A 15,713-nucleotide genomic window follows, 5' to 3' on the forward strand; every position below is an offset into this window, starting at 1 on the left:
AAAATACAGATAAAGACAATTGTCATTTTTCCAAAGAGCATCTTCATTGAATTTATAATTAAATATTTGACAAAAAATATTTTTACCCGTTTGTGGCAATAATTTTTTAAAATGTTTAAAAAATAACGATTATGATAATTGTGACTTTAAAATATTATTCTTTAAAAATCATAAAAAATATAATTAAAAAAGATTAATTATATAAATAAGTATTTTAAAAAATTACATAGATATAATAACAACCATTAATATAAAAAAGAGATAATTTACAAAAATGATGAAAAAATATACATTTCACCTCAAAGATTGTTTTATAAATATTACAAAAGAATTCCTCAAAAAAGATTTATTCATATATATTTAAAATTCGGATCAAATCAAAATATATGCTCAAAATTTTTTTGAACTTACATAATTTTTTTGCTTAAAAACTTGGGTGAAAAAATTACTAATAAAATATAACATCTATATCTAAAAAATTATTAAATAAATAAATTAATTTTCGTAACATAATCATATTTAATTTCAATTTGCCTAACTTTGATCGTATAGTTATTTGATTCGTAAATTCGTCCACTTTTCTGAATGGCTTATTGAATAGCTGTAAATTAAAGTTATTTATTAAATATTATCTGATAATTCATAAGATTATTTTTATAATAATTAATTATTTAAGAAATATAAATAAAATAAATATAATTATAATAAAAATAAACAAATAAGCATATCTTACAGAACGCTGACTGTTAGTCGATGCAGCTTAGGTTCTTTAATTTTGGTGCTGCTATTTGTTACCTTGATAAAATTTTTGTTGTAGATTCTCAAGTTGAATTTGTATACTGTAAATTTTACCGAGATTTTTAAAATATGATAACAGCAAATAAAGAATAATTAATACAAGAATCCATGAGAATATAAAGTTTTAAGTGATTATTAAAAATATTTATACAAAAATTTTAAAAAAGTAGCTGTGTCTTTTAAGAACAAGATTCTTTTGAAAATAAAGCATCTTTGACAAGTATCTTATCTAAATATCAAAAAGAATCTGAATGCAAGATACAAAAGGATACTATCTTTATCTCAGGTACAAGTATTGCGATACTGCATAAATCTGAATATGAGTTATTAATAAAAAAAGTATTAATATTTTTATATAATTTCGGTCATATAGATTTTTTGCCAGTCTCTTATAAATGCATCGTCTTCCTTCTTTATTTTTATGATAAACTATAAATTATTCATAGATTATTTTATCAAAAGTATTTTCATTTTATAATATAATTGATCAAGGCCTATCAATTCTTTGCGTAATACCAACCTTAAATATATTATTTACATTTTTATATTATAGCTATAGCACTTTTCTTACCTTATCTAACAAAATAACGTGTAATCTATTAAAAACTGACACATGACAGAAACATTAAATTCTTACAAATTTAGTCAATCTATGAAAATAATTTTAAATGGAAGAGAAATATATTCCTCCCTCATGGTCTGATTGTTGATGTTAAATTATTTTTTGATTTTATAACTCTTAGGGCGGGAAAACCTCCATCAGGTTTACATTTGGATGTTGTTAAAGGGGATAAATTGATTCAAGTTTAAACAAGATATTTCAATTTAATGAATAAATCTTTAATAGAAATTTATGATTGATGAAAAAAATTACTATTTATTTGGTAGAAATTCAAAAATTTGTGATTTTGTAACAGATCACGCTTCATGCTCTCGTCTTCATGCAGCACTTATTTGGCATAAGGATCTTGAAAGAGCTTTTTTAATAGATTTGGGAAGTGGTATGTATTAATATTTAATATGCCCCATTAATGGCCATTATATTTAAGTACATGGTACGTTTGTTGGTTCAATTAGATTAGAAATCCAAAAACCTCAACCCATTCCAATAGATTGCTCAATTCATTTTGGAGCATCAACTAGATATTATATATTACGTGAAAAACCCCAAAACCTTTTGTTATTAAATGAAAATATATCTGATGAGTATAGGAGTTTAAATGGTAGTAGATTAAATGAATTGCCAGAAGATGAAACTGAACTCGAAGTATTTATTTTTTTAAAAAAATATATTTTTATTATCAGATATTTATATATTTAATTGAAAATAAGTTTTGATAACAAAATGTGCCTAAAAATGGGGATTTCATTAATTTAACCATTTTATATAATCACATGACTAATTCTATATCAGTCAACTATTAAATAGCAAGTCTTCAATTTGAATTATTATGAGGTTATAATCAAAACAGAAAAACATTTGAAAGGTCCAAAAATAAGTCATTTTTATCTCTTGCATTTCAGCTTTTTAATGGATCATTTATTGTTATTTAGTTTAATGAATTGTTTCATGTTCACGTTTAAGTCCATTATATCTTTTATTGTTTTATAATACCATAATGTTTTGTATTTTGTGTATTGTTTTCCATTGTATGAGTACAACCATGTTATGGAATCATGGACTAAGTTATTATCTGAATTTCTTATTATGTGGCCTAAGAACTGAATCCAGCGTTTTTTAAGAGTAATATTTATTGGTGTGTGAGTTGACTTCCTCCAAAGATTTGAGTTTGAGATAACTCTTAGATAGAAAATACCATGTATAGTGCGAAGACAATTATTTATAAAAGATTGAAGATGCCTTATCTCTGTTTTATTTGCCTCCCAGATATCCCCACCATATAATACAATTGAAACTATCAACGAGTTGAATATCCTCAATCTAGTAAATACTGAGATTTCTCTAGCTTTCCATATCTTCCTATATCTATAGAACCCACCTCTAGCTTTTTGTATTCTCATCTTCATCTCATCTTTACAACTTCCTTTATTATCTAAGATTACACCTAAGTATTTTATTTTATCTACGATTTTTACTGTATTCTCTCCAACTGTAAAATTTTGAATTGAAGGCGCGTTTGGGGAGGGAAGAATAACAGTTTTGTTAAAGTTGATCCTAAGTCCAACTCTATAGCTCACAGTCTCAATTAGATAAAGTATTCTTGGTTTCTTCAATACTTTTCGAGATTACTACAATATCATCCGCATAAGATATTATCCTATTTACAAAAAAAATCTTCTCATTTGATCCTATATCAACTAGATCAGCAGCTCCCAGTACATCTTTTATTATTTTATTGATTATTATGTTAAAAAGGAGAGGTGAGAGGGTGCAGCCTTGTTTTACACCTTTTTTTATCCTGAAGAAGGGAGAGATTTTATCATTTATTTTGAAACAAGCAAATAAATTTGAATAGTGATTTTTTAAGATTCGAATTATTTGGGTTTCAATACCGCATTCTGCTAGCGTTTCCCAAAGAGCTACATGGTTAACATTGTCAAATGCTCTACTAAAATCAATGAATGTGTAGAATGAGGGTATCTTGTATTTATGACACTTCTGCATTATTATTTTCAGAGATAATATAGGTTCCAGTATATTTTTATTTGGCCTATAAGCACAAATATGTTTAGGAAAAAGATTAGGCGTCGATTGAACAGTTTTATTTTTTATAAGTACCATAAATATTTTGGACACGCAAGATGTTAGAGCGCACGCACAATAATCAGTAAAGGATTTGCAGTTTTGGGGAAATTACATAAAAGGACTTGTCCCATTCTGTTGGGGTACTTCCACTTTCCCATATTTTATTGAAGAGGGCCAGAAGGAAGGAAGATGTCGTTCTAGGTGCTATCTTTAGATACTCAGCAGTAATGTTGTCGAGCCCTGGAGCTTTATTGTTACGTAATTTTTTTATTACATTCATTATTTTATTTACCGATAACCCAGACTGGGGTGAAGCAATATTTATATTTAAACTAGTTGGTATAGTGACTTTGCGCCCGTCAAAAACCCTAATATAATAATCAAGCCACAAAGCCATTTGTTCATCTTGGTCAGTTATTACTTTACCATTATTTAATACAATTGAAGGTATCTTCTTAAAGCTACAAGGTTTACAGAAATATTTTAATTTCTTGTATGCATCATATAGTCTATTTTCTCTCACATCCTTGTCAATGTCAAAAGCTTTCTTCGCGCTATAGACCCGTCTATCTCTCCGCAGTAGTTTCTGTATCAGCTTCCATAGATCCTTATTAGAGCTATTCGCTGTTCTTAACAGGTTTATTTTCTCATAGGTATCATTAGACATCCATTCATTCCTTGGGATAAGACTTACTTCTGGCAGGACCTTATATGTATCAACAAGAACATCTTTAAAAAGAATCCAACTTTTCTCAACACTTTCTAGCCTAATTGTATTCAAGAAGTTGGCTTTTTTCCTACTTAATATTTGATCAAAATATCTTGCATTGTCCAATGTTCTTATTTTATTTAGTTCGCGATATATACCATTACACGAGGGAGTAGCGCTAGAACTAGTTGAAGATTGTCTGTTTCCATTGTGATACCCCCATAAATTTTTAACCATATTAATTACTCTAAGCAGTCTATGATCTGATAGGTTTATATTAGTTAGGGCCTTTACATCAACAAACCAACGATGAATATTCGAGATGAAGATGAGAATACAAAAAGCTAGAGGTGCGTTCTATAGATATAGGAAGATATGGAAAGCTAGAGAAATCTCAGTATTTACTAGATTGAGGATATTCAACTCGTTGATAGTTTCAATTGTATTATATGGTAGGGATATCTGGGAGGCAAATAAAACAGCTAGATAAGGCGTCTTCAATCTTTTATAAATAATTGTCTTCGCACTATACATGGTATTTTCTATCCAAGAGTTATCTCAAACTCAAATCTTTGGAGGAAGTCAACTCACACACCAATAAATATTACTCCTAAAAAACGCCGGATTCAATTCTTAGGCCACATAATAAGAAATTCAGATAATAACTTAGTCCATGATGCCATAACATGGCTGTACTCATACAATGGAAAACAATACACAAATACAAAACATTATGGTATTATAAAACAATAAAAGATATAATGGACTTAAACGTGAACATGAAACAATTCATTAAACTAAATAACAATAAAAGATCCATTAAAAGATGTTTCGCATCAAGAAAAGTTACCGCTAATAAGAATAAAAATACATCTCAGAATTCAATGTTCACTATCATTATCTAATAATCCCTATCTTATATTTCCTATCGTAATAAATTTCAAAAATTTAAACTTATTATTATCAAATATTTCCAATATCAACAAACATTCAAATCCTCTTATAAGTATTCTTTTGCATTTCCTTACCAAAAATTGTTCTAATATAGTAAAGATTTTTAATTTAAAATTGTCCTCAACCCACCATAATGTAATTAACTTTCACTGAAGTTCTAGGGTATAGGCTCTTTTTTTGTCCCACTCCCTTTTAAATAAGCCTATAGAGGTTTAAGTAATGTTTTTTAGAAATGTTGCGCCTACAAGTACTTGCGGCTTGCCCAATATTTTGACTTTTATACCCAAATTAAATAATTTCTAATAAGATGGAAATGAGGAAAACCTAGCGTAGCTCTGTTGCATTTCAACACTAGAGGGCATAAGCGCTATATATCACGTATCACGTAATATTAAATTTAATATTATTAAGAAGGTCAAGACTGATTATTATATAAAACCCTAAATTTCAATTTTTTATTACATAAATCACCTTATGACCAGAAAATTTATAAGTAATATATTAATGATAAAGGCCCATATTTTAATTTTTTTTATTGTTTATTAACTTATTTAATGTTTATTTTATTTTTTATAAATATTTTGGAGACAGGCTCATACCTTTTTTTTTAACAATATGATACCATTATGTTATAGACTGATCAACGCTGATACATATTTTTTTATGAAATATTTTTAAACTTAAGTTTATTTGGAAAAAAATATAAGATTTTTTTTGATTTTTCATTTAAGCAATAAAAATGTCTTTAAATATTAATAGTCATAATTTATTTTATTATATGTGAATTTAAAAAATTAGAAAAAATTAACATAACTTTCTTATTTATTTATATATTTGCAGATAAATTTTTGTCCAACTTATCATTAATGTTTGTACTCCAATTTATTTTTAAAATTTGTGAGGTTTAGTTATTCTTTGGGTATTGGTTAAGATTGAAAACCTATACCAGTATCAGAGAATCTATGGCTTATTTATCTTAAAATAAATTTTTTAAAAGAAATTTCACAATGTTCATAATTTCATGATTAGTGTTGTTAAATGGCTAAGCCAAGTTGACTTAGCTGTAACTCGAGCCTAGTTTCTAGTTGAAAAAACGACTCCAACTTGAGTTGACTAAATGAGCCTTTTAGTTGGCTTACTTAGTTGTCTCACTAGTAGACTCTGGGTTGGCTTTAGCTTTTTTATTTATAAGTAAATTATAATTTTTGATATTTATTTTTTTACATGTATTTTGTAAAACGACTTTATTCAAGTCGATTTTTATAAACAGCTAACACAAATGTCTGGTAAATTGCTAAATTTTTGGTTATTGATTAATGTGAAAAAAGACATTATTATATTACCATTTTTTTAAGAATATTTATGTCGAAACTAAAAATGGTTTTGGCCAGAATTTTGCATCAACTATTTTAGACTTAATTTGGTGTTTTGATAACATTAAATTAATAAGCCGGCTCAGGAGTTGGCTCATATCGGCTCAGGAATTAGCTCAAGCCTACTTTTAGCCCAAATTTATTTATTTGTGATTAGTGTTAAACGACTGAGCCAAGTCGACTTAGTTCTAAACTCAACCAGTTTTTGAGTCGAAAAATTAACTCAGGCTCAGGAGTTTGACTCAAACCGGCTCAGGAGTTTCCTTGAGTTCAATTTTTAGCCGAAATTTATTTATATATGATTGAGACATTTTAAGAATATAATTATGTAGAATAAGTGTTCTACCCACAAGTTTTGAGTGAAAAAATGTATTCAGAATTAAGCTCTCTCTATGGGCAACATGAATGGGCTAGCTGAAATGCTTAACTATTAGTAAATATATTAAAAAACTACTCTACCTGGTGTTAAACAGCTCGATTTTTAAAAACGGCTAACTTAATATTTTAGCCCAAAAATAAAGCTCGAGATTTCGCTAAGAGATGTCGAAAACCTTGTATAAAAATCATTTCCGTTCGGGCTGGATCGAGCCTAATATTTTTTTTATTCGGGCTGTGCATAAATGTTTAAATGTAATATCATAAACTGATACATTTGACAAGAATCAAGGCGATAATATTTTTTTTTACAATAAAAAAATTTTTTGTAATCACTTACTATTAAATTCTTATTAAAAGTATCGTCTAATGTAATTTTTTAAAATTATTATTTTATATTAATTATTTATGGCTATGTAAGACAAATAAATTTCAAACGCATTTTTACGAAGAAATAGTTATTTAAAACTTTGTTGGCTTTAAATCTAGTTTTGTTTTATTTGGTGTGCTTAAAGGAGAAGATTGACTCCATATATCAAACATGCCTGTTAATTATCTAAAAGAGGTTGAAGCCTCCCCGATTTTTATTACTCCGGGTTTTATGGGTTACTCATAGAGTGGTCTTTGATCTTAAAATGCCCATCCAAACAATTTAAAATTTCTGAACCGAGCTTTCTTGTTTGCAGAATCATATTTTTTGAGTTTTGACAAGATAAAACTTCTAACTCAAATAAACTTAGAAAACAGTAGGAATTAACTTCTAGATTCTAGTTTATTACAGAATTTTAGTACATATAATTTTGTTTATTAAAGACTATTTAGTTAAAATATCTATTTTATATCTGACTTCGATAAAACCAATTTATAAATGTTAAAATAAATTAAATAAGGACGCATTTTTTTTACTTGATATAATTTTTATTTATGAAATAACATACTATTATATAATATACAAAAGAAATATGCAAAAATATTATTTATTTCGAAAAATCTTCCTTTAAATTTAAAATATTAATATCCCATGAATTGATTGATGGGCATTGCTTGAGAGTAGTAGCCGACATTCTATTTCCTTTTTTGGTAAGGGTATCGGCCGCTCGGGAAAATACTTTCACTGGCAATAGATGTTGTATTGCCCTAAATAATCTCTGACCTTAGTCGATAACTTTGGAAATCTCTTGGCATTTCCAGACCAACAGCTAAGAACATACACTGTTGTTTTTGCCACTGGATACACCAATAATCCCCAATCTCTTCTATAGCAGGATTTGAGACAATATAAGCATATCTAAATATAAAATATGAATGATTATATATAAATATTTAGAATTAATTTCTATATTTACCTTCTTAACTCATTCAATATATTAACCGACATTAAAATTAATTCGGTATCCTCGCATATGCCTGAGAAAAAGATACTTCGTAACTACTAAATAAATATTTTAACTTTATAATATCCCGCGGTATTAATAAAACTAGGCAGAAAATTTTTTTTGATCCTTGGGTCTAGAAAACTACCTACATAGTTTTCGAATTTTGTCATATGCGACATATATATAAGGCATTTATCAAGCATCTTCTTCGAGGCCTTTTTAATAGCCTCAATTTGATGATAGGTAGCATGCCTATCTAAGATTCTATGAATTTTGTCTATATTAAAAAAATGTCATCCCAATTGTAGGGGATCTTTCGGAACATACTTCACAGGTGATTTTACAAAAAGGATAAAGAAATAGTTCAAGTTGTTTTAAAAATTCATAATCCTCAATATTTAAAGAAAAATTTTCTTGCCCAAATTCTTGACAGCCTATATATGCTATATAAAGTAAAATATTATCAAACATTAAATATTATTATAATACTTTATTAATAGTAGATAACATTATGAATTTTCTATTCCACTTTAACAAATTTTTCAACCACATATAGCTCTTTAGAAAAAGTATCTAGCCTTTTCTTCACAATAATGTTTATAATATGCGCAAGGCATCGATGACTATTCATAAAGAACAATTTATCATTTAATATTTTAGAGAGCAAAACTTTTATAGGTATGTCCAAATATGCTAACAAAAATATAAAGTTGTCAACAAACTTCTAAAAGGTATATATCAAATATATTTTTAAGCGTCAAAGATTGTATCATAAAAATTTTAAAAAATGTCAAGGGACTAGTATCTCTAATAACTGATATTTGGTCACAAAATTCCTTATCATATTGTGCAATCACTGTACATTTTATCGATGAGTTTTGGGTCCTGAAAAATTTTTTACTGTATATTTTAGAGTTTCCTTACCCTTACAAAGGGGTAATTCCATGACAAATCGACCAGTGATTCGGTCGACCATCTCAAAAATGAATGAAACTTGGCATGTTAGTTTATGTTGTAAATGATAATAAAATCCAAATTTTAGAGCCCCAGCTCAACCAGATCCAAAGATATACGCCTTCAAAGTAGAGAATCGCGTAATGCGTGATTTCTTATATCTTGTTTTTCTTAAAAAATACTTAAGATAGAATTACAAATAATATATCACTTTATAGCCCTTAAAATTTTACATTGGAAAATATTGAAAAAAAGTTTAAAAATTTTAAGCGTTTTTGTATTTCCAGTAAAAATAAAAAATTAACATTCCTGGGAAGGGATTTTTTTTTGGTGTTGATACTCTCTAAAAATATTTATTACCTTTATATTAATTAAACTATTTAATGAAAAATCTCGATAGCCATTTTTGTTTTTTTAATTTTATTAAAATTTTTATTATTTTTGTAAATAAAAAAGGATAATATAGATGGCGTTATACTAAATTTATTAATAATATATTATATTTAATAATAATATATTTTATATCGGTATTAAAATCAAAAGAAATCGATTAAGTATAACCAGTATGATGTCCTGGGCCAATAAATGAGGAAGCGGCCCATATAAAGATACTTTAAAATTATATTCAAGCTATTATAAAAATATATCTATTTATCGCAATCCATTTTGCGCTTAAATAGAAATTCTTGAGGCCGTAATTTGTATATATTTCACACTTCTGGATCTATCGTTATTATTTGAAATTAAAGATTTTATCATCTTATTTTATTTTTCATTCCTTTCTTTCTATTAAATCTTTATATGGATAAATAGGATATTTAATTATCAATCATGATTGAAAAGAATAAGGATTATCTTTTTTTACTTAAAATTTTTTTTTAAATTTAAAAAATTGTAATAATATGAAATCACTGTGTAGTAATCCATTCATTAGAGAAGGCCATAAGTCTATTTCAAAAAATCTACAAAAGGTAAGTTTATTTATATTATGGATTAAAACCTTTTTAATTTTATATTTTATTTTTATTAAATATAAAATTAGGTTACACCAAAGATGATTAAAAAATCCAAAGGTTTATTAACAATAGGCCAATCATTATGTCACTCATGTCGCTTATATTTGATAAATATGGAATCCATTGAGGATAATCTGAAAATGAAGAGCCCGAACTAGCCACATCCAGTTCAACTTTGGATATAATAAATGTATCGCTAGAAGAAATAGGCCAATCCCCAATAAAAAAAGAAAAGAATAGGAGAAAAGAAATATCCGCAAGAAAAACTTAAAAAAATAACAAAAGCATTAAGTCAAAACATATTAAGAAGCAGCCTTCCTGAGTTTGATATACAAAATAATAAAAATGACGAACTTCTTCAAAATTTAAAACATCATTATCCAATTATTTCTAAGGAAAAAAAATATCAACTTCTTATTATATTGCCCCCTTCTTGGACCTTTAAAAAAATTGAGATGGAGTTCAAAGCCACGAATTACTTGGTAAGAAAATCAAAAAAACTAATAGAATAAGGATTTATGTCATCTCCCAATATAAAACCTGGGCGAACAATTGATCAGGAAACCGTGAATATTATGGAAAAATTTTACTCTTCTGATGAAGTCAGTCGCGCGATGCCCTGGAAAAAAGACTATAAATCCATAATAATCAAGGGGAAAAGAGAGCAGTCTCAAAAAAGATTAATTTTAAACAATTTAAAAGAATTATATGAACGATTTAAAGAGAGGTACCCGATAATTAAAGTTGGATTTTCTAAATTTGCAGATTTACGCCAAAAAATCGTATTCTGGCTGGAGCCAGCGGAACACACAGTGTGTGTGTTTGTGTAATTAATAAAAATTTTAAGCTTATGTTTGTAGATGCTAATTTGGCAAAACTATTAGCTATGCCAGAATATCCATTACATAACTATAAAAATATTTTAGCTCAAACAATATGCAATCGCACTCCCTATTTGTTATTTAGGAGATTGTAACTATTGTCCAGGCATATTCTCAATTAAAAAACAATTAGATGTTGTATTTGCCCAAAATGACATAGATCATATATCCTTTAAACAGTGGGTGTCTGTTGATAGAAGTAATCTGGAAACAATAACAAAATCTTCTCAAGAATTTTTAATTTTTTTTTAGAAAAAAATCCACCTATGTTACGTCATTCCTTATATTATTATTAAAATTAATATAACGCCATCTATATTATCCTTTTTTATTTATAAAAATAATAAAAATTTTAATAAATTTAAAAAAACAAAAATGGCTATCGAGATTTTTCATTAAATAGTTTAATATAAAGGTAATAAACATTTTTAGAGAGTATCAACACCAAAAAAATATCCCTTCCCAGGAATGTTTAATTTTTATTTTTACCGGAAATACAAAAACACTTAAAATTTTTTAATTTTTTTTTAATATTTTCCAATGTAAAATTTTAAGGGCTATAAAATGATATATTATTTGTAATTTTATCTTAACTATTTTTTAAGAAAAACAAGATTTAAGAAATCACGCATTATGCGATTCTCTACTTTGAAGGCGTATATCTTTGGATTTGGTTGAGCTAGCACTCTAAAATTTAGAATTTACAAAAATATACAAAATAAAAAACTATCATGCCAAGTTTCGTTTATTTTAAAGATGGTCGTCCGAAAATCGCGTTTTTTTGGTCTATTTGACGTGGAATGACCCAAAGGTGAGGATATATATGAACTAATCATATCCTCAATTGAAGACTTTAAAATAGAAAATTTTTTTTGCCATCACCCATGACAATGGGAACATATTAGTCGCCTTAGAATTACTAAATTTAAAATTTTTATGATACCATCTTTGGCGCTTAAAAATATATTCGATGTATACTTTTTAGAAGTTTGTCGACAAACTAGCTTTATATTTTTGTTAGCATATTTGAAAATATCTATAAAAGTTTCGCACTCTAAAATAATAAATGATAAATTGTTCTTTATGAAGAGTCATCGATGCCTTGCGCAGATTATAAATATTATTGCTAGATACCTTTTCTAAAGAGCTATATATGGTTGAAAAATTTGTTAAAATAGGAGTCATAAATGTATGCAAGAATTTATCAATATTATCTATGGTTGAATTCCAATAATGTTGCAAGTCGGAGCCGTTTTTTACAACTACGACTTGAGTCGCAAGTAGTAAAAACTCGACTATTTAACAACACTATTCATGACCACCCTGAATTATTTTAAATATTTTTAACAATTTAATAAAGCTTATTATTTGCCTAGACATATTATTTTCTTAAATTAATTTTGAGATATTTGTTTTCTGCAGGTAATATTTAATAAACGATAAAAAATTTAAATAAATTGAGGTCGTTAACCAATAGCATCACTAGGGAGTGCGCAGGAGCTCCAGCCCCTTGAAAAAGGTTTTTTTTTAATGTTAGCTAAAAAAGGTCATTTTGATAATAATTTAAAAAAATTTTTTTGAACCCACTGAGATTGTAAAGGTAAATTACCCCCCCCCCCCCCCGTCTTTAACATTTTAAAATATTAATTTAAAAATTTTCTAATGATTATTGGGGGTTTTTTCCTAATTATCAATTACTGACTTCTATTTACAAATATCAATTATATTCAGAAAAAATGTTAGACCTTTTTTTCAGGTCAGACTCAATCCAAGAATAAAATTTGCTTAACTAATCTGATCCAGGAATTATTTTTCAATGATGCAAGCCAGATCCGATCCAAAATTTTTATTTTAGAAATAGATCCATTCCAATTTTTTTTACTGGGCTGGTAAAAATAAGAAGTAGTATACAACAACGAAATTGGAAAAATTATAAGCACTGAAAAATAAAAACAAACAATTTTATAGATATTCTTGAAAATCATATTTATATTAGAAAAACAATTTAAATTTTTATCGAGGTTCGAATCTTGTCCAAGCCCGAATTAAATTTTAGGAGGTTAAAATCAGACTGAGTCCAGGAAAATCACTTCAATTCTCTTTGATCTGAGTTGGTTTGTATTGGACGGGTCTGCAGGGACTAATATCGAAACTGACACTTGTGTCGATAGCTGAAATTTTAACAATTTACCTTATTCTTTATAAAAAAAATTCCATCAGCTGGCTTTATTATGTTAAATCATTATATAACAAGATTTTATTTTTATTAAACAAATATTTCTTTACAATAATATATTGTCTTGGCATTAGCCAATGGCATGAGTAAAAATCTAGGGTATTAATGCTTTACTGATATTGGATAAAAAAAATTTTAATGAAATTAAATATTCCATATCTGAGTGATTTAAAAATATCTTACGTTTTTGCACTTTTAACCCCCTAATATCCCAGCTAATATAAAAGATAGTTCTAACTTTATTTCTGTTCTAAATGCAACATATATAATTTTCATAAAAAATTATATTGGAATTGAAAGATTGCGTGATTTGACATGGAAAGGACCCAAAATGTTAAAAAAAATTATTTAAATTATTTAAATATATATATATATATATATATATTTAATAGAATTTAACAGAATTTAATACGGCTCACAATAGGAGGATAACATCTATGGGGCTAGAAGATGCCTTAGAAACAAAAAATAATTCATTCGCTAAACATTTTAATTCATCATCGACATTGTCAGCCCTTAATCCCTTAATAGAATTGAACAAAAAAGAAAAGAGACATTCAGTGCGTTTTTATGATAGGGAAGATATAATAAATCCTGGTAAAAAAATATATAATTAAAATAATTTAAGTTGGATTTAACACATTTATAATTGTTTAGAGGATATAGATCCATCAATTGGCAGATACCGTAACATGGTGCAGACTATCATAGTTCCAAAGGTATATTATTTTTTATAGAGTATTGAGAATAAAAAGAAAGAAAATTATCTTTTACGTTTTTTTTGTTTTTCTAAAGTAAGCATATGATTTCATAAATTTTTTATAAATTTTACTTAATTCTTCATTCATTCATTTATTGGATGGATATTTAAATGTGGGCATAAAAAGTTCCATCATAGAAACTTTTATGAAATCATGTTTTTTTAGATTTACCACAATTCTCAAAAACTAAAAAACCAAGCTTTTTTTATTACATTTAATCATATTAATCACGTCAGTCAGCCTATTACATCTGGGCAATTCCTCGGCGCAAATACCATTTGACCTATATGACCTGATATCATAGCTTTGCAAAAATTCTCTCATCTACTCATTTATTTTTATTTATTTGAAAATAAAATTACTAACAATCAAAAAAATAAGAATTTTTTTTTGTTAATCATTTATAATCAATACAATAGTTTCATTTTAATTTTTTAACCACTTATTAGGCCTCGTCTGATTCCAGAAATCCATTAGCACTTCAAAACTCTAAAACTCTTCACCCTAAAGCTCTCATAGGTAAGGCTAACAATGGCACCGGCCCTCACTACGTTAAATTTGGTAACCCAACACTTCCCTCCAACCTTTATTCTGACAGTGACCACCCTTTGATTCAGCCAGAAGATAATGATTTTAGGCCTACGGCGAATGTAAATATATCTCCTTTTCAACCTCGAAAGGCTAACGCTAAAATGCAGCTTAATGTACCCAATCCCGCTCCCAATGTGGATGTAAATTTCTCCGCCACATCTCTTGATAATATGATGCACCTTAACTACCACGCGAAAAACTCACTGAACCACCCATCCATTAAACGCAAATCGGCTGGTGATAAACCAGAAGATAAAGAGATCATACCAACAAATCTGGATGAAACACAGGGACAAGAAGATGCAATAGCACATCATCATAAAAAGAAAAAATATGCGAAGGAAGCATGGCCTGGAAAAAGGCATAATAATCCAATGCCTATGACTAATTTGCCCTCGACTCTGCTTATTTAAGGGAATAAAAGGATGTGTCGTTTGTTTTTATAAGAATTTTATATAATGTAGAATTATTTTATTACATGATTTATGTTGTAATTAAATGATCTAATTTTTGTACCACAAACCACATACATTTATTTATAAGGTTATTAATAAATATATATAGATTATGTTTACTGTGTTTATTAAATCCTTTTTAAAATATATTGACTCTACTCCCATATCTTTCTAACCTCTATCTATAGCATATAACTTTTCTAACCTCTATCTATAGCAGGTAACTACTCGTGTTGGTTGGTATTAGAAGAGGGGTTCCACCTAAATTCGCATCACCAACCCTTCTCTCCCTTGATATCATCTCTCTCACCCATTGATCCACCAACTCTCATTAAAAAATAAGTGATACACCGATACTTTTCTATCACTTATTGGTACAATGCTGACCTACATTGGCGGATACTCTCAAATTTAACCAATACAGCTGACCGAATCCAAAATCATTAACCCTTACACAAAAAATTGTATTAAATCATGAATTTATAAGAGTGAAAAAATTGACCTCAAATTTCTAAACAAATCAGAAA

At 27.6% G+C, this 15,713-nt stretch overlaps 1 protein-coding gene across 1 annotated transcript; it reads left to right on the plus strand.

The window, feature by feature from the left end:
- Positions 1 to 1,396: 1,396 nt before the first annotated feature.
- Positions 1,397 to 15,270, plus strand: LOC135931059 (nuclear inhibitor of protein phosphatase 1-like). Its single transcript, XM_065467921.1, has 7 exons — positions 1,397 to 1,495; positions 1,542 to 1,602; positions 1,646 to 1,799; positions 1,848 to 2,065; positions 13,772 to 13,976; positions 14,037 to 14,098; positions 14,590 to 15,270. Exons 1-7 carry the CDS (start codon positions 1,467 to 1,469, stop codon positions 15,142 to 15,144), a joined length of 1,284 nt encoding a protein of 427 aa, XP_065323993.1. The 5' UTR covers positions 1,397 to 1,466; the 3' UTR covers positions 15,145 to 15,270.
- The last annotated feature ends 443 nt before the right edge of the window (positions 15,271 to 15,713 follow it).

The sequence above is a fragment of the Gordionus sp. m RMFG-2023 genome, chromosome 1 (assembly GCF_954871325.1).
Source record: "Gordionus sp. m RMFG-2023 chromosome 1, tfGorSpeb1-WG-v2, whole genome shotgun sequence".
NCBI classification, from domain to species: domain Eukaryota; kingdom Metazoa; phylum Nematomorpha; class Gordioida; order Chordodea; family Parachordodidae; genus Gordionus; species Gordionus sp. m RMFG-2023.

Coding starts and splice junctions, on each gene's coding strand:
- LOC135931059 (XM_065467921.1), top strand. CDS start 1,467: ATGGAAGAGAAATATATTCCTCCCTCATG. Junction 2,066..13,771: donor AAGATGAAACTGAACTCGAA/GTATTTATTTTT, acceptor TATATTTAATAG/AATTTAACAGAATTTAATAC. Junction 13,977..14,036: donor GGAAGATATAATAAATCCTG/GTAAAAAAATAT, acceptor ATAATTGTTTAG/AGGATATAGATCCATCAATT.